This window comes from Perca fluviatilis, chromosome 10, assembly GCF_010015445.1.
Source record: "Perca fluviatilis chromosome 10, GENO_Pfluv_1.0, whole genome shotgun sequence".
NCBI classification, from domain to species: Eukaryota; Metazoa; Chordata; class Actinopteri; order Perciformes; family Percidae; genus Perca; species Perca fluviatilis.
The window spans coordinates 14119808-14139242 of NC_053121.1; the positions used below are offsets into that span (position 1 = coordinate 14119808).

The following is a 19435-nucleotide window of genomic DNA, read 5'->3' on the forward strand; positions in this document are numbered from 1 at the left end:
ATATCCGAATAGCTGTCTCTGTAGCCTACTGTAAATGCTTTAAATCAGAAATGCACTGCCTAAAGATACGCTACGATTTTGTTTTGGCAGTTTCTTTGTTTGGCAGTTATCATTGCTCTAAGTAACAGGTGCAAGCCTTTTGCTGCTCCTGCAGTATCTTAGAGTGGAGGCTCCCAGCCTGTAAACCTAACCCTAAGTGGTCATAGGTTGTAAGATTTTTCCGTATCAAATTAGTCTATGTTTAGTGGCCGAAGTGATAGTTCCCAGAATTTTACAAGAAAATATAAAAATTTGAGAAATGTAAACGAAACAATAATAATTGTTTGTTGACAATGCCAATGAATGTAGTAAGGATCTAATTTTTACAGTCTATGGTAAGGATACACTGCTGTGTACATGTTTTCATCATAGACTGTTACAGTCTATGGTCTTCATCATGTTCACTAGAAACATTGCATGTAACCTTTATTTAGAAAATATTAACCGGATGTCGTACGTGTTTCCGTATCCGCTTTAGGCCACCACACCACAGCTACAGCGTTGCCGCCGGTGTGATTAACGGAATATACATTAATGAAAAGCCATGGAAGACAAGGCACAGATACAAGAGGCGATTAAAATCCAAGGTGAAGTCGTTCGGAAGTTAAAGTCAGAGAAGGCGAGCAAAGAGCAGGTCAGTACTCTCTTTAATGGTAATGTTAAGTTCTTCACATGCGGGCAACAGCATGTCCATTTGGCATTTAACAGAACGGGGTTGCTAGCTAGCCATACTGCATAGATAGCTAGCTAACGTACCAAACCCTGTTTAACTTTCCGTCAAAGTAGTGTGGCCTTTAGTACACAATGTTGTCCACAGCTGAATCACTGCTGTCTGATCTACTATGGGTCACTTATTTATTCGGCACACATTATGTCCGCTAACGCTTACGATTTAAAATGAAACTCCCATTATAAAATATAAACTTCTTCCTCTTCCATTTATAAGCCGAATGAATTGGGAGATGACAATGATTTAGAAAACACGACTCGTTGAATTGTACGGTGCATATGTACAGTGATAAGTGAGTGAACATTAAAATAGATCTAAATTGTGGTAACTTAGCTAGGTATAACAGCCTACTAGCTCTACGCACTGGGGCCGCTAGCTAGCCATTTGGCCTGCTACCACATCATGCATCAGGTACAAAAGACTGCATGTCACCAAAGATACGGCTGTAACAAACGGCTCAAAACCACATTTAGCGTTAGTACATTTTATCTGTTTTATTATTTTTTTATCGGTTTTAGACGACTCCGTCCCGATGCGTCTAAACATTAACTTTTAAATGTGTAAAGATATAACGTTAGCTGATGCAATAACTTGCCTTATTAAGACACGCAGATGCTATCAAACGTGAAACAGCCTGTGACAATTTAAAGTATGTAACGCTAGCCGACGTCTTCAGGTGCCAGGTTAATGTCTGTGGTCTGAAACACATAGCTATATGACAGGCTAATGTTGTCTCCATCGTTAGCCAGCACACAGATTATGACTTTGTGCCAGTCAGCTGTTCTGGACTACTGGATGATGGTCATTGTCCTCTTCCTCTGTCGTGCACCGTAGAGGATGTTGCAGCAGGTGGAGGGTTTTGAAGTCTTGTGTGAGACCTTTTTCACGGCAGACATGTTGACATGTCATAGTAAGAAAAGCGCAGACAGGTGTATTCAAAACCATTACTGATGGCTGCATTCCACTTAGGAGAGGCCCTGGTATTGTGCATGCTGACTCACTGAAATAGCTTACTGGGACACTTGATGGAATTGAGCCATCGTTAAGGTTATCAATTTCAGCTGTGCTTTTCCTACTATGACAAGTCAAAAATGTCTGCTGTGAAAAAGGTCCATTCAATGAGCGCTAGAGTGCCAGCTGTTTGTCAGTAAACATGTCTAGCTGAAGAGTCTATATATATGTATATATGTATGTATGCTTTGTCTCCTTCTTTATTTGTCTTGTTTGAATTCTCTGCTGTTATGTCAGGGACTGTTGAGACCCGCCTTTTACCACCATGACATCACCAGGGGCCGCGTCTATACAGTCACACATGGTGCAGTAGTTATTGGAAATGACAGTAGGTCTTTTTCACACGAGACCTCATCATAGTAGGAAAAGCACACAGGTGTTATTAATAAGATCAACGATGGCTCTGTTCTATTCAAGTGAGCGGTGACAGTGAGCCAGCATGCATAATAGCAGGGCGCTAAAGCAGCTCATTCAGTCGCTAGTGCTAAACCCACCAGACTCCATTTTAAAAAAGCAATACTTTTAGCGCGTATAGAACCAACATATTAGATATATAGAGTTGTTATGGTTGGAAAAGTGGCGAGACGACCCAAAACGGCTTTTCATAGTTTTATTTTGTTTCTGTCGACTTTGATTTAAGTGTATTTTACGATGCTAAAATTACTGTTTATTTACATGGAGTCTGGTGGCTTTAGCGAACGCAATTTCCCGGATGTTTTTGTTTAAAAAAAGGATCTTAGTCTTTAACAGAAAGGTCGACCTCCTTTTAGAAATCCTTTCCACAATGTTGTCAGACACTTAGAACATTAATCTGAGCCTGTCAGCGCCAAAACGAGCACTTTTGTGAAGGTAATACAAGCTGCACAATTGCCCTATTAACTTAAATTGTAGCTTGTTTCTCCGCTGCCGACTGCAGCGATCTCGCTTAATGCTGGACCAATGTCAACGACTGTTGTTCCCATTGGTCACTTAGACACAGAAACATAGGAAAATCAGGTTGAAATATTTTTTTAAATGTTTTAAAATGCTGGAAACACCAAATGCACTCGACACAGATGTGATACTTGGGTCTAGAGCAGGACTGTGCGTGATTGTGTGTGCTGCGTTGGGCTGGTGTCTTTGATTGACTTTGGTCTTATGTGATCTCATGTCCTGCCCTCCACCCTGTGATGATTGATACGTCATGCCCCCCCCTCCCCTAGTGACAGGGTTGCTTACCACTTTTCTCCTGTTCTTCCTGCCTGGCCCTGGATGACCCTTCATCATCTACCTCAACTGTCTCGTGGACATCTTTTGCTCAACTCACTTCCTGGTTCTGCTGCTACTCGCCGTTGTGATTGGCTGCCGTGGCTGGCCCCATACAACTCCACTGGACGTCTCTGTACCCGTGATGCACTCCTGAACTGTAATCGGTTGGATTTCTGGACGTACTGTTCTTCTTTTTTTTCTTTTTTGTCCGTGCTGTGGGACCAACATGCTGGCCGTGTTCTGTGTTCGTGCGTGCTCTGGTCTGGCGGGCTTTCGGACTGCAACACGGGTCCAATCTGTGCATTCTCTACCTGGGATCACTGCTGCGCAGGTAGGCCTCTGGGTGTGGGTGTGTGGCTGTGGCAAAAGCTCCTGTCACTACTAGGGATGCGACAATTATAGATTTTGTTGGTACGATTATAGTCTGAAAAATAATCACGGCTTCACGATTATTATGCGTTAATTAATTTCACTGCTAAAGTATGAAATCACAAACACTCTAGATTGGAATGTGTTATGTATTGCTGCCTTTTGAAACAGAAATAACACAGTAACAGTTTTGAAAACGATTACATGATCAATGTTAATCAACATCAACCTTTTATCATTTAAATTCATCTGAATAGATTAGAGACTAGAAGTGAAATCAGTCACACCACAAACAAAGGCCCATTCGGAGACCACAGTGCTGTCCTTGAAGTTGGCCCTTTTGGGGCTAGAAACGGCCCTACTAGCTGGTGTGTCTAAAAGTTGGAGGAGCTGCTAGACAAGATGCGCCTGTCACAGGGAGATGCGCAGCATGTTGCCAAGGAATAAATGCGATGGAGAGATCTCCTTTGCAGCCTTACCTCCCACAGGGGATGGAAGAGGAGGAAGTCAGTAACGTTTAGCGGTAACGTCAGTGACATGTTTGAGCAGTTGCAGAGTTTAGCCTCGTACAAACGTAACGCTATGGACCTTTTTCACAGCAGACATTTTGACTTGTCGTAGTAGGAAAAGCACAGCTGAAACTGATAACCTCAACGATGGCTCCATTCCATCAAGTGTCCCAGTAAGCTGTTTCAGTGAGTCAGCATGTACAGTACCAGGGCCTCTCCTAAGTGGTATGCAGCCATCAGTAATGGTTTTGAATACACCTGTGCTTGTCCTACAGTGACCTGTCAACATGTCTGCTGTGAAAAAGGTCTATTGCCAGCTCGCTCGCTGTAAATGCAGATGTCGGCTCCTGACTCCTTAACTGTAACGTGACCGTTAATATTAAACCAACTAACTTTAGCTAACTGGTGGCGTTAATAAGCTAACAAACACTTAACAACAGCGTTAATAATAAAGTCGCTAGCAAGCTCACCAACTTGGGTTGAATTCCCCCGCTGCAGCTGCAGCTGCCCTGAGGTCAGGGGCCGGCTCTGCTCGGTGTTTTCCTGGTGTTTGCTAACTTTTATGCAACGTTAAAACACTGCAGCATTAAGCTATCCCAGCACGGGGACGCCGTCGTACGTCGCTCTGACAGTCAATGCTCGCAGTGACCGGACCCGGCAAATTTGTATTTCCTGCTATGGCCACACCAAGAGCCGGCCTTCAATAGCTACTATTGGCCAGGCGTCCATGCTTACGCAAGGTAACGTAACCTGATTTGTTCAGGTCCTATCCCCTGACCAGGGTTAGGCTATCCTAACCCTTAACCACTCGAGGTCAAATGCCTAACCCCAACCAATCGAGCTGCTACTGAAGGGCGGGTCTTGGCGTGGCCATAGTAGGAACAAAATGTTTGCGCCCCGGCATCTGATGTGCGCAAACGCAAACTTTTAAGTTGTCGAGGTTTCATAAGAACTGCACACACTGCTACACATAACTTGCAGTCAGTTAACACTCAGTGTAGCGGAGCCTTAATCGTTACGATTAATTAACCGTGACGTTTTAAAGTGCGGTTAATAGTGAAATCAGGTAACCGCTGCATCCCTAGTCACTACATGTCATCTGTAGTTTTTCAAGTTTGACGTGTGTGGGTGTGTGTGTGTTGTGTGTTGCAGATTGATGAAGAGGTAGCCAAACTGCTGCAGCTCAAGGCTCGGATAGGAGGAGACGATGGCAAACATCAGTTTGTCCTCAAGACGGCAAAGGTAAGACCCTCGTGCTCCTGTATTCAAACACATGCATTTAATTTGGAATAGGAAATAAGAAATGATTTCTGCTGGGCTAACCTGGTGTGAAAATACGATCTGTATCTTGGATGCAATCCAATGCAGATAGAATCTGGCTCTCACTGTGATGATGACATCCATTCAGTTTGAACACATTCATAACAAAATACACGCTAACGTCACGCCTTCTGCTGTCCCAGCCTGCCTGTCCCACAGCTGTAGACGGCAGGGACGAGGTGGCCTTGTGGTTAAAGGAACACGCCACCGTTTATTGAAATAGGGTTATTCACCGTCTCCTCTATATTTTATATAGGTGAGCAAACGCATTTTTATCTCAGTGCGTGCATTGTCTTAGTCCGGCAGCGCCGCTGCTAGCTTAGTTTAGCATAGTGAATGGAATCCTATGTTGCCAATTAGCAAGTCGTGAGTAAAAGTGACCCAACAAAACCTAATTACTTCTTGTGGCCTGCGTATTCACAATGAGTACAAATAGCAATGCAGATTAAGACTAGGCAATTTCCTAGGCAGATATTGACTTGGATAGAGGAGACGGTGAATATCCCTATTTCAACAAAGGGTGGCATGTTCCTTTTTAAGGTGCACACCATACACTGTGTTTCTTTCAGCAGCACATCATCCGTGTAATTCAAATGTAATTAATGCAGAAACAAGCGGACTTCTAGATTCCAATCTCCCTCCCAAACGTGATATGCCTCATTGAATATTCATGCAAGCATGACATCTGGTTGATCACATAAAAAGAATCCTGTAAAATATATGTCACTAACCGTCTATCACAGCTGAACTTTCCCCACCAGTGTGTGCAGTGCCTATCAAAAGACATCATCTGCCGTGTTAAGAATGTCTGAAGACACGGACTCACTGCAGTAACTGTACTGCAATGTTTCAGACTTCTTTTCTTTCAGCTTACAACTCACATTTTCAAATTCATCATTGTTCAACAGTGGTACACGGTAAAACGGTACAGAAACAAACTCAGGAAATAATTCTGAAAATATGTGTGTGTGTATATATATATATATATATATATATATATATATATATATATATATATATAAAAAAAAAAAAAAATATATATATATATATATATATATATATATATATATATATTTTTATTTACATACACACACACAACACACACACACACACACACACACACACACACACACACACACACACACACACACACACACACACACACACACAGATTATAATAATAACGGTGGTCATCTGACAGTAAGACATGCTGGGTAGCTTAGCCTGCTAGTGCCAGCGTGGCAGGCCTGGTAGCTTTCCAGACTGTGACCCTTGCAGATCCTAGTGCCCCGCACCTGGAATGCAACACGTTTGTCGACAAGTTGACCAGCTCTGCCCATCCGATCACAAAGCGGCCAAATCAATCAAAATGTCCGTTAATACGGGTTGTTAACGATGTCATTATTCAGATAATGTATCCAGATACAGATCACATCACACAGTGTTGAGCTGTTCCTGTTGTATCTCCCTGTGGATCTTCTATGACCATAACTCGGGGACATCAGGATACTTCCAAAATACATTTTCCTTTTTCAGTTAACATGACCCATGAGAAACCGTAACTGACTGCAAGCGACAGATTTGTTTTGCAGAACACCACATTCTTAAAACTCATTTTTCACTAGTGCAAGAATCTGGCGATACGATACGTATCACGATACATGCGTCACGATTCAATATATTGCAATATATTTCGATACTGTGCGTAAGGCGATATATTGGGATTTTGGGAAGTATAATTTAAAAAAAACTAATATTTAAAAAAAGACATGATGTTCATAGAAGTCAAAGAAGTTTACTTTAGGTAAACAATTCAATACACAGAAAGTCAAACTGCCAGTTTGGGATTGTGGTTCACAGGTTCTTAGTGAGCTAATGTTTACATGCCAAAGTTCAGCCATAGCTACATTGTTAGCTTCTAGCATAAAGTCAGGCACTGCTACGCAGGTTTTTTTTATTGAAAGACAGCACTTTTTCTTGAAGAAAGACCCTTTGACCCCTCGGCCAAATTTGCGCACCCAAGTCTTCGATGAACCCAGAGAAAACGCTGTATTCCTCTGAAAGCTTTCACCCGACGGTCCGACTCTCTCTCTCTCTCTCTCTCTCTCTCTCTCCCTCTCCCGTTCCCAGGGAACGAGGGACTACAACCCCAAGCAGATGGCCATCAGAGAGCGAGTCTTCAACACCATCATCGGCTGCTTCAAACGCCACGGAGCAGAGACCATCGACACGCCCGTTTTCGAACTCAAGGTAGATTTGCACGCAACACAATTGAACACCTTCACCGCTGAGTGCTAGGGCTGCACGATAATGAGGAAAACGTGCAATATCGTTGTTGAATATTGCGATAACTAAATGGACACGTCTGTTTCGTAGCATCAGAGAGCAGAGCAGACATTTAGGTGGCACCGAAATCCGCGTTGCTATTCCGTCCGGTAGATACCGGGCACCCACGACCGTTACTGTCGAGCCCTGATTAAGGTGTTCTCAGTTCTGCATTTCTGCTGCCTCAGTGTCCTGCTAAAATTCAACAAATGGCTTGTTGAATTTAAAACAAATGAAAGGAAATCATTTCCGACATTCTTTTATTGAACATTGAATTGAATATTAAAGGTTTAAAGTGCAAGTTTTCTGCTGATATTTTCTTTCAACTAACACAAAAAAATATCGGAGTGTCTTTCGCGATACGTCGCAGCCTTTCGCGACGCGTTTATTTGCAGCAGTTGATACCGCGATGACGATAAAAAAAAAAAAAAAAAAAAAATGTGTATTGTGCAGCCCTACTCTGTGCATGTGTGCCGGGCGTCTCCCATTCACCGGTGTGTCCTCTGTGCGGTGTGCAGGAGACGCTGACGGGGAAATACGGAGAAGATTCCAAGCTCATCTACGACCTCAAAGACCAGGGAGGAGAGCTGCTGTCCCTCAGATACGACCTCACTGTATCCTTCCAACACACAGCAGGGCTTTTCCTGACTGGAAATGGGCCTTTGGGGGAACAGCTGGCATGATCGTTTTGCGGGCAGTGAAAGCAATGAGTCTGTTTCCTTATTTAACAGAAATCTGTTTGTCCACCACTGCCGGCCATTGAAAAAAAACAAACAAACATTTTTAACAATAATTTTTTCTTTGTCATTGAAGAAATACAGAATCACGTTTCGTCATACTTCTTCTCTCTTCTTTGTTTTGGAAAGGTTATCGTTTGTTCATTTGAGTCTGGTTTTCGTGGTGAAAAGAAATATTGTCGACGAATATTTTTCTCATCAAATTTTTTGTCTGTAAAAATCAAAGGACATTGAGCATCATTAAGCATCAGAAGCTGTGTGTGTGTGTGTGTGTGTGTGTGTGTGTGTGTGTGTGTGTGTGTGTGTGTGTGTGTGTGTGTGTGTGTGTGTGTGTGTGTGTGTGTGTGGGGGGGGGGTGTTTTCCTTGACCTGCCCTCTCTCAGGTGCCCTTTGCCCGCTACCTGGCCATGAACAAGATAACCAACATCAAGCGCTACCACATCGCTAAGGTGTACCGCCGCGACAACCCGGCCATGACCCGCGGACGCTACCGAGAGTTCTACCAATGTGTGAGACTTCCTCCGATACGTTTTCACTCCTGCCGGGCACACAGAGCCACGGTCCGGCTGAATGGTTAGATCTTTTGGAAACGGACCGGGTTTAATTTGTGTGTGTCTGTGTCTGTGTGTGTGTGTCTCTGTCTGTGTGTGTGTGTCTCGGTCTGTGTGTGTGTGTGTCTCGGTCTGTGTGTGTGTGTGTCTCGGTCTGTGTGTGTGTGCGTCTCGGTCTGTGTGTGTGTGCGTCTCGGTCTGTGTGTGTGTGTGTGTGTGTGTCTCCGGTCTGTGTGTGTGTCTCGGTCTGTGTGTGTGTCTCGGTCTGTGTGTGTGTGTGTGTGTGTGTGTCTCGGTCTGTGTGTGTGTGTTTCAGGATTTTGACATCGCAGGGCAGTACGACGGCATGATTCCAGATGCGGAGTGTCTGAAGATTGTCCACGAAATCCTCAGTGAGCTGGACCTCGGAGACTTCCGTATCAAGGTTTGTCACGTTTGTCCGGTGTGATTTCACCTCAGTAACCGAAAAGGGTGAAAAGTCCGCCTTTGATCAGTGGTGTGATCTCTGTGACCACGTCCTCCGTGTCCAGGTCAACGACAGACGCATCCTCGACGGGATGTTTGCCGTGTGCGGCGTCCCGGATGACAAGTTCCGCTCCATCTGTTCAACAGTGGATAAACTGGACAAGGTGAGTGTGCGTGTGCACTGAGCTGTTTTTTTTAATTTATTTATTTTTTATTCTGCAAACCTGATTCCCTGTTCGTTTACAGAAGGGTTAAACGTGACTCGTAGGCAGTGCTCTACAATGTCAACTGTTGTTCTGAAAGGAGCCCACAGACGCTCAGTCTGATGTAGTCTATATCGACGACATTTCCTTTTTTCGGGATTGTTCAGGTGCCGCCTGAAATTCTGCCCGCATGTCCCTCTTTTTGTTAACTGCTCCTCAGATCTCTGCAGGGTAAACCCAGACAGCTAGCTAGACTGTCTGTCCAATCAGAGTTTTCTGTTGCACGACTAAAACAACTTTTGAACGTACACACGTTCTACCAAAACAAGTTCCTTCCCGAGGCTATTTAGCAGAGGCTCCGCCCGGCGCTTAGCTCCGCCCAAGACGATTGTGATTGGTTTAAAGAAATGCCAATAAACTCGAGCATGTTTTTCTCCCATCCCGAAATGCTGTGTGGACTAGCCAGACCTTCCTCCGCGTCGCTGTGGAGGAAGGTCCGGCAATGCGAGACTAGTCTGATGTGAACGGAGTTCAGTCCTTGAATTCTGTTGAAAAAAAAATCATCCGAAAATTGTATCGTGAATCGTATGGAATCATGAGTTGAGTATACGTTACATCCCTAGTATCTATCTTTGAGTCGTGTCCTTGTGTGTCCCCCCCCCCCAGATGCCCTGGGAGGACGTGAAGAAGGAAATGGTGAATGAGAAGGGCTTATCGGAGGAGGCTGCCGACCGGATTGGAGAGTACGTCAGTTTGCAGGGTGAGACGTCCCCCAAACTCACACAAGCAGAGACATCTGTCCTCAGAAAGGCTGTCCAATCAGCTGGCAGCTGGTCCAAGCTCCTCCAAGGGGATCAGCTGCTGGTTTTGTTAGTCTTCTACATCAGGGGTCTTCAGTGTTTTTTAAGCCAAGGACCCTTTAACAGAGAGCAGGGACCCCCGACTACTACAGATATTGTATAAAATGAACTTGCATATTAAACTGGGCCTACAATAACGTGTGGCCTAAAGCCTTTATACATACCTTAATGTTACACCTACATGTGGAACAGTATAATATTAATATTTACAGTCTATGGGATGAACTGTATCTGTGGATGGCTACCTACCGGCCAGTAAGCCTGTCATCAGTGTTTATTTTTGTTTTTTTCACAAATAGGTTTATTTTATATTTGCTAATAATATGTTGTATTCATGTTAAGACAATTTCATTTTTGAAAAAAAATCAATAACAATAATTTGGTGGCCCCACCGCAGTAACTCTAAGGCCCCCTTAAGGGTCCCAGACCACCTGTTGAAGATCTCTGGTCTGGCTTGGTTTAGGGGAAAAACAGTTTGAAATTGTGAACGCCATACTTCTAGAGCTGCAGATTTTAAGGTTATTCTTTGGGCATGTCAGGCCTTTTATGAGGCAGGACCGCTGAAGATATGAAAAGGGGGGGGGGGGCGAGCGAGGCGGAATGACACGCAGCTTCGGCCACAGGTTGGACTCGAACCCGCGGCCGAAGCTGCAATCGCAATATCAGTCATAATAATGGCAATTCGATATTTTCCTCCATATTGTACATTGGTGCAGGGGGAGGGGAGAAGACACATAATCAGGGGTCAAGCTAATGTTCCCGGTGCGGGCGGGACCCAACGCGCCATCCTGCGGGAGCGGGCGGTAATGGTCAGAAATCCACGGGGAGCGAGCAGGAGCGGGATCAATAAAAACGGTCCCGCGCAGGGCTCTCCTCCGCCGCCTGTGTCCGCTCCCGTGGCTCAGTGTGCGCTGCTTGTGAAACCGCTGTTGGCGTTGCAGGTGGCATGGACTTGGCCGAGCGCCTCCTGCAGGACCAGCGGATGTCTCAGAGTAAGCAGGCGTGCGCCGGCCTGTCGGACATCAAGCTGCTCTTCAGCTACCTGCAGCTCTTCCAGGTCACGGACAAGGTACTGCCGTTTTTACTTCAATCAGCAGAATATTAGTTATTCTTCACTTTATTCTTTCTTTCTCTTTGTTTGTTCACACCTTGTCCCTCCCCGAGGTGGTGTTTGATCTGAGTCTGGCCCGCGGCCTGGACTACTACACAGGAATCATTTACGAGGCGGTGCTGACTCAGGCCGGGGTGGCCCCGGCGCCCGCCGAGGCCCAGAACGGGGCGCCTGCAGAGGAGAGCGTCAGCGTGGGCAGCGTGGCGGGCGGCGGGCGCTACGACGGCCTGGTGGGCATGTTTGATCCCAAAGGCAGGAAGGTGCCGTGTGTCGGGGTCAGCATCGGCATCGAGAGGATCTTCTCCATCATGGAGCACAAGGCTGAGGTGGGTGGGTGGGGGTGGGTGGGGGTGTGGGGTTGGGTACCGAAACCTGGTTCCACGATGGAACCGGTAGTGTTCGGACCGGAATAGAACGCAAATTTCGGTTCTGACTGAAATATTTTCCCTCTGTTGCTCCGGACAGCGGCAGACTCGTTTTTAGGAATTGTTTTAGGAATCAGAATCGTTTTAAAAGTACCGGTTCGGAATCGTAAAAATCCAAACAGTACCCGTGTGTGTGTGTGTGTGTGTGTGTGTGTGTGTGTGTGTGTGTGTGTGTGTGTGTGTGTGTGTGTGTGTGTTATTTAGAAATTATGGTCTGGTTCAGGTCGGGCTCGGTCACATCAGCGCAATAAGGCATTGTTGTAAAATGGTGCTGCGGCTCCTTTTTAAGAGAGCTCAGTGTGTGTGGAAAGTGGGCAGAAGACAGGGGTGTAAGAAAAAATCGATATACTTGAATATCGCGATATTTTATTTTGCAATACTGTATCGATTTCCAAAAAGGAAATATCGAACGTTCAAAAATGTGTTTAAACCCCCTCCTGCTAGATGGCTATGCTGAGACGCACCACTAGTGTCCTTGCCTAACAGTGCCTAGCAGTGCCTGACTTTAAGCTAGAAGCCAACAACGTAGCTATGGCTGAACTTTAGCATGTAAACATTAGCTCACTAAGAACCTGTGATCCACAATCCCAAACTGGCAGTTTGATTTTCTGTGTACTGAATTGTTTACCTAAAGTAAACTTCTTTGACTTTTATGCACATCATGTCTTTTTTTTTTTTTTTTAAATGAGTTTTTCTAAAATTATACCAAATATATCGCCTCACGCACAGTATCGAAATATATTGCAATATATTGAATCGTGACCCATGTATCGTGATACGTATCGTATGGCCAGATTCTTGCCGATACACAGCCCTAGCAGAAGAGAGAAAGAGGAAGCAGACGTGTTGTATGCAACCGGAGCAGAGTTGGTGGAATACGTTTGAAGTTTTGTACACCGTGTGTGTCCCCGAGTCTCCCCTGGTTTTCTGATCACGGTCGGAAGCGAAACAAGCAGGAAAGGTTTAACACATTGTCCATTTCAACAGCTTATTAACGCGCGCTTGTTGCCCCGTGTGCGCTGATGCGCTCATCTGTTGACGTTTCCGAATCCCTTCCTACAGTTGCTTAATAAAAGCGGGCTTTCCACACAAAAATGTAGCCTACATGTGCCATTAGTAGTGTTCATTTTGTCACCTATTTTTAATTTAGTCTTAGTCTTGTGCCAAAAATTTTTGTTAGTCAAGTTTTAGTCGACTAAAAGTCTCGTCATTTTAGTCTAGTTTTAGTCAAAAGAGAACTCAAGGTATCTTAGTCAAGTTTTAGTCGACTAAAAGTCTCGTCATTTTAGTCAAGTTTTAGTCAAAAGAGAACTCAAGGTATCTTAGTCAAGTTTTAGTCGACTAAAAGTCTCGTCATTTTAGTCTAGTTTTAGTCAAAAGAGAACTCAAGGTATCTTAGTCAAGTTTTAGTCGACTAAAAGTCTCGCCATTTTAGTCAAGTTTTAGTCAAAACATTTTAGTCTTTTTTTTAAATAAATTATTTCTATAATTTCTATAAAACTATAAAGTTATAAAAATAAATGCTATAAAGTTATATAAATATTGAGCCTCTACCTTATTTCACCAGTAAACGACAAAAACAACCACTGCATGGGGAAAGGATATTTTAAAGTGCCCATATTATGAAAAAATCACTTTTTCTGGGATTTGGGGTGTTCTTTTGTGTCTCTGGTGCTTCCACACACATACAAACTTTGAAAAAAATCCATCCATGCTGTTTTGAGTGAGATACGGTTTCTGAATGTGTCCTGCCTTCAGTCTCCTGGTGAGCTGTTCAAAATCGGCTCGGACTGTGACGTCACAGTCCGAAATGAGCTGGCTAACCACAACTGTTAGCTCGTAGCGTGCTACTTATCTCTCAATCAAAGAACTACTTACATGTGCACCCTCATTTAGAAGTCTCCCTGCTAATCCTGCCTTGTAACTGACCAAAGTTGGAGAAACAGGCTTTCTTTTACTGTCTCTAGAGGTAGCTAGCTGACATGCTCTACATCTGAGCTACTGAGCATGTGCGAGTGCAATCAAAGATAGTACAGAAGAAGAAGATGAAAAGAGGTCTCACTCTGTAGCTAAAACAGAAACCAGGTGAAAAGAGGATCTGCAGCAGTGAGAGAGCTGTGCAGTACAACTAAAATATGGTGTTTTTTGAAAATTAAACCATGTAAACCTATTCTGGTACAACCTTAAAATACAGGTATGAACCTGAAAATGAGCATAATATGGGCGCTTTAAAATAAATGCAGCACAAAACTGGCGAGGCGTATTTCAAGTGAACACAACATGTGTTTTTCAAACAACGGCAGCTGCAGACTGTCGTACGTCTCGTGTTGGAAATAGAGACAAACCTTTACAGCGTTTAGCTGTCAGCATTTTAACTGTGTTAAATCCAACTGCTAGCTAACGGTGGGCTAACGTTACCTGCTGCCAAGTGTAGTGTTAACTAGCGCCCCGTGCAGCGATGTTTCGGTTGACTCTAACGTCCGTTTAGGAGCATCAGAGAGAAGCGCAGGCTATTCGGTCCGGTAGATAACGGTCGTTAGGGCACCTGTCGGTGCCGTAGCACCGGGTCTCAGTAACAGCCGAATATTCTATCTCATGATGAAAAAGTAGAGACGATTTTATCTTAGTTTTTATTTTATGCAAAACATTTTAGTCTCGTCTTTTTTCGTCAACAATAATGCATGTTAATTTAGTCTTAGTCAGCGTTTTTGAACATTGGCGCAGTCTCGTCACCGTCTCGTCTTAGTCATGGAAAAAAAGGTCGTTGACGAACATATTTAGTCTCGTCTGACGAAATTAACACTAGTCATTAGTATGAGGGAAAATGAGATTTTAACTGTCGGTCTCGGACATACATATCTTAATGCCTGTCGGACGTGGGCCGGGCTCGGACAGCAAAATTTGGTGTGTGTGTGTGCAGACTGTAACTGTGTGTGTTGTTCAGACTGAAACTGTGTGTGTTGTTCAGACTGAAACTGTGTGTGTTGTTCAGACTGAAACTGTGTGTGTTGTTCAGACTGAAACTGTGTGTGTTGTTCAGACTGAAACTGTGTGTGTTGTTCAGACTGAAACTGTGTGTGTTGTTCAGACTGAAACTGTGTGTGTTGTTCAGACTGAAACTGTGTGTGTTGTTCAGACTGTAACTGTGTGTGTTGTTCAGACTGTAACTGTGTGTGTTGTTCAGACTGTAACTGTGTGTGTTGTTCAGACTGTAACTGTGTGTGTGTTCAGACTGTAACTGTGTGTGTTGTTCAGACTGAAACTGTGTGTGTTGTTCAGACTGAAACTATGTGTGTTGTTCAGACTGTAACTGTGTGTGTTGTTCAGGCTGTAACTGTGTGTGTTGTTCAGACTGAAACTGTGTGTGTTGTTCAGACTGAAACTGTGTGTGTTGTTCAGACTGAAACGGTGTGTGTTGTTCAGACTGAAACGGTGTGTGTTGTTCAGACTGAAACTGTGTGTGTGTTGTTCAGACTGAAACGGTGTGTGTTGTTCAGACTGAAACTGTGTGTGTTGTTCAGACTGAAACGGTGTGTGTTGTTCAGACTGAAACTGTGTGTGTTGTTCAGACTGAAACGGTGTGTGTTGTTCAGACTGAAACGTGTGTGTTTGTTCAGACTGAAACTGTGTGTGTTGTTCAGACTGTAACTGTGTGTGTTGTTCAGACTGAAACTGTGTGTGTTGTTCAGACTGAAACTGTGTGTGTTGTTCAGACTGAAACTGTGTGTGTTGTTCAGACTGTAACTGTGTGTGTTGTTCAGACTGTAACTGTGTGTGTTGTTCAGACTGTAACTGTGTGTGTTGTTCAGACTGTAACTGTGTGTGTTGTTCAGACTGTAACTGTGTGTGTTGTTCAGGCATCGGCAGAGAAGGTCCGGACCACGGAGGTTCAGGTGATGGTGGCGTCGGCGCAGAAGAACCTGCTGGAGGAGAAACTGCGACTCATCACGGAGCTCTGGGACGCTGGCATTAAGGTGTGTGTGTGTGTGTGTGTGTGTGTGTGTGTGTGTGTGTGTTAGAGTGACGTGATTATCTTCAGAGTGAGTAGTGACTCTAGAGTCAAACGGTGTACCTGCCAACGGGTACCTTTTTTTTAGTACCACCTCCGTCGAGGTTCCAAGCGAGCTGAGGCGATACCAAAAGGTGACGTGAAAACCTGCAGACTACTGATTGGTCGGAGAGAATCGTCACTAATCCCCGCGTCGTCATTGCTAGCGGCAGACGGGGGTGTCCTGAACAAACCCACCATTTTGAAATAGTTTAGTCAGAGGTGTTTTTTTTGCTGCCTCCAGCAACGGCTGAGGGGTGACGTCGGGCTACAGCGTAGGGTCGCTATCTCCACGTACCTACGTATGTAGCCACGGCGTCGATTTAACGCAGAAGCAGAAATCACGCTTTAAGGGAGGTACAGGACCTTTTGTGACTGCCGTATTTCTATTCTTTTTTTTTTTATAAACTTCACACAGAATTTGGTTTGGATGGGTTTTGTCTTTATTTTGGACTGAATGCTGTGCGTGTGTGGTTCCAGGCAGAGGTGATGTACAAGAAGAACCCCAAACTGCTGAGTCAGCTGCAGCACTGCGAGGAGTCGGGGATCCCGCTGGTGGCCATCCTGGGAGAACAGGAGCTGAAAGATGGAGTGGTCAAACTCCGCGTCGTGGCCACCAGAGAGGAGGTGCCACGGACACACACACACACACACACGCACACACACGCACGCACACGCACGCACACACATGCACACACACGCACACACAGATATACACACGCACACACAGATATATACACACGCACACACAGATGTATACACACACACATACACAGGTATACACACATACAGATATACACGCACACAGATATGCACACACACAGATATGCACACACACAGATATGCACACACACAGATATATACACACACAGATATATACACACAGACAGACAGACAGAGATATATACACACAGACAGACAGACAGAGAGATATATACACACAGACAGACAGACAGAGATATATACACACAGACAGACAGACATATATACACACACACAGACAGACAGACCCACAGCTATACACACACACACAGACAGACAGAGATATATACACACACACAGACAGACAGACCCACAGCTATACACACACACACAGACAGACAGACCCACAGCTATACACACACACACAGACAGACAGACCCACAGCTATACACACACACAGACAGACAGACCCACAGCTATACACACACACACACAGACAGACAGACAGACAGACCCACAGCTATACACACACACAGACAGACCTTTAGCAGTCTTCTAAAAGTGTGCTGAGTTTACATGGTATAAGACAGAAACCTAAAACCTCCCAGTGAAAGGTAAACAGCAGAGACAACACAACTCAGAAACCAGTCAGGAACATGATGGTAACAAGAGTAAACTGGTGGAGGATGATCTAGCTTCCAAATGTGCTGTTATGATATGAATGACATGCACTAAACAAAGTGAATATAGCATGATAGAGGATTATTCATCATTATCACCCTCCCAGCCAGCCTTGATACAGATGTGCACACACTCTTTCTGCCTGAGTGAGCCGCTGTTAGACTGACACGGTGGTTAGAAGCTGGTTGCAGGACTAACGTCCCCGTCCTGTTTCCTCTCCTCAGGTTGACATTTCCAGAGCAGATCTTATAGCTGAGATCAGGAAGAGGACCTCGGAGGCCTAGCCAACCGCCAACGCCCCCATCACTTCAAAACACAGACGCTCTGCCCAATGACAAGTCACGTCGCACGCTGCAACACAGCACGCCAAAAGCAATGACGCTAACTGGCGGTGTGACTGGAGAACACCACCTAGACTCTAAAAGTTGCAGCCGACACGGAATGTTATGTGTTTTGGATTGTGTGTTATCGTTGTTTAATAATGTGCTCTGAGGGAAAAAAAAAATCATTGATGTTAACTATTCAAGCCCAAGAAGTCAGTTTCTTCTCCTCCATGAAGCTGCTGGAGATCAGTTTGGTCTTCATCACATTAATGAGCTACATCGGTCTTCAGAAACCCGTCATCTGTCCAGGACCAAGGCCGGCCGCTGTCCTACCTGAACCCACCTCATGATTTACTGCAGCGCGACTTCTACCTTCATCAAACATGGCTGTACCGTCAAGTGTATGAAATAAAGGCATTCATCATTCTGCTCAATACTATAAACAGCTGCTGTGTTGACTGTGTTGACTGTGTTGACTGTGTTGACTGTGTTGACTGTGTTGACTGTGTTGACTGTGTTGACTGTGGTGTGTGTGTTTTAACAGTGAAAAGGCTGTTGCCCCTTTTTTCCCCTAGCGGGTGCGTCTGCGCTACATTTCCAGAGGCGCCGTGGCCCCCGCGTCCATTCAAATCTGTGCTTGATATTCCACCAGCCGCACGTGATGCGGCTCTTCGTTCCGCTCCAGATTACGCCCCCCAGGTCTATTTTAACGTGAGCCGCGGGGCGTTGGGACAGCAAACGGTGAGACTATCCAGTCAATAGATACTAGCTTAATAAACACAGGATTGTTCTGTAAAGTACTTTTTAAAAACAACCTAATCTGCGAGTTGGGCAGCAAAATGCTCCGCTGCTGAGACGCTGATACCGGTGGTATGGATGACGGAATAGAACCTGAACGCAGCACAGCGCCCAGTGGAAAACCTGGGTGTGATGAAACCCAGCTAAAGAGGTTTCTCACTTCCCTTTAGTAGCACGAAGCCATGTGGACGGCTGTAGTTTGATATCAGAGATCAACGACGTGATATCATGACTTCGCGTAAACATACACGCCGCTTTCCTAAAGCCAGGTGGCGTGTCATGTGTACGCATTTTGAGCTATCCGCGTGTTATGTCTACGCTGTATACAGCGGACGGCAGTCTGCGACGTCACAGCGTAAACTTACACGCCCCTTTCTAAAGCCACGTGGTGTGTTATCGCGAGGCTACGGTTGGGTTTAGGAAACGTCACACGCGGGTTGGGTTTAGGAGAAGGAAAGGAAATGTCACACACGGGACACGATCCCCGCTCCCCTGTGTGAAAGTCCTGTGTTTTCACCCATCCTCCACCCCGACCAACTTCCCTACGCGGATTTTCGCCCTTTCGTACTACTCGCTACGGCGTACATTCACACGCAATCGCAAGGTAATGTAAGTCAATTGGAGGCCGAACAGCGTTGATAAACACGCTAAAAAGCGAGTATGCGTCTTGATAACACGCCAACAATTGCGTACAAATTGGCGTGCCATACATACGCCACTTCATGAGATCAGTCTGCAGAGATGGAGGTGTTAAAACCTTTGGTAACTGGGTAGATGAATGATTTTAGGACAATCATATTTAGAATGTATGCTTGCAGGGAGGGACATCCTTGACTGGATTTCCTTTAATGGCCGCAGTCCAAATTATACTGGGTATGACAATTAACTTTTGAGTACAGTGGGCCTGTTGCACTATGGGAAACTAATAATGATCAGGGTGGGAAATAACTTAACTTTTTTTTAATGCCAGGCCACATGTA

General features: G+C 44.9%; 1 protein-coding gene across 2 annotated transcripts; it reads left to right on the forward strand.

Moving 5' to 3' along the window:
* The first annotated feature begins 504 nt into the window (after positions 1-504).
* hars (histidyl-tRNA synthetase) lies at positions 505-18100 on the forward strand. Of its 2 annotated transcripts, XM_039813661.1 has the most exons (14): positions 548-673; positions 2983-3359; positions 5059-5148; positions 7357-7476; positions 8070-8165; positions 8672-8797; positions 9156-9263; positions 9370-9468; positions 10174-10267; positions 11309-11436; positions 11532-11804; positions 15761-15877; positions 16432-16578; positions 17559-18100. In XM_039813661.1, the coding sequence occupies exons 2-14, from the start codon at positions 3255-3257 to the stop codon at positions 17616-17618; spliced, it is 1563 nt and encodes a 520-aa protein (XP_039669595.1). In that variant the 5' UTR covers positions 548-673; positions 2983-3254; the 3' UTR covers positions 17619-18100. The 2 variants fall into 2 exon arrangements, with proteins under 2 accessions (XP_039669596.1, XP_039669595.1); XM_039813662.1 differs by lacking the exon at positions 2983-3359 and having other exon boundaries at positions 505-673.
* Positions 18101-19435: the final 1335 nt, after the last annotated feature.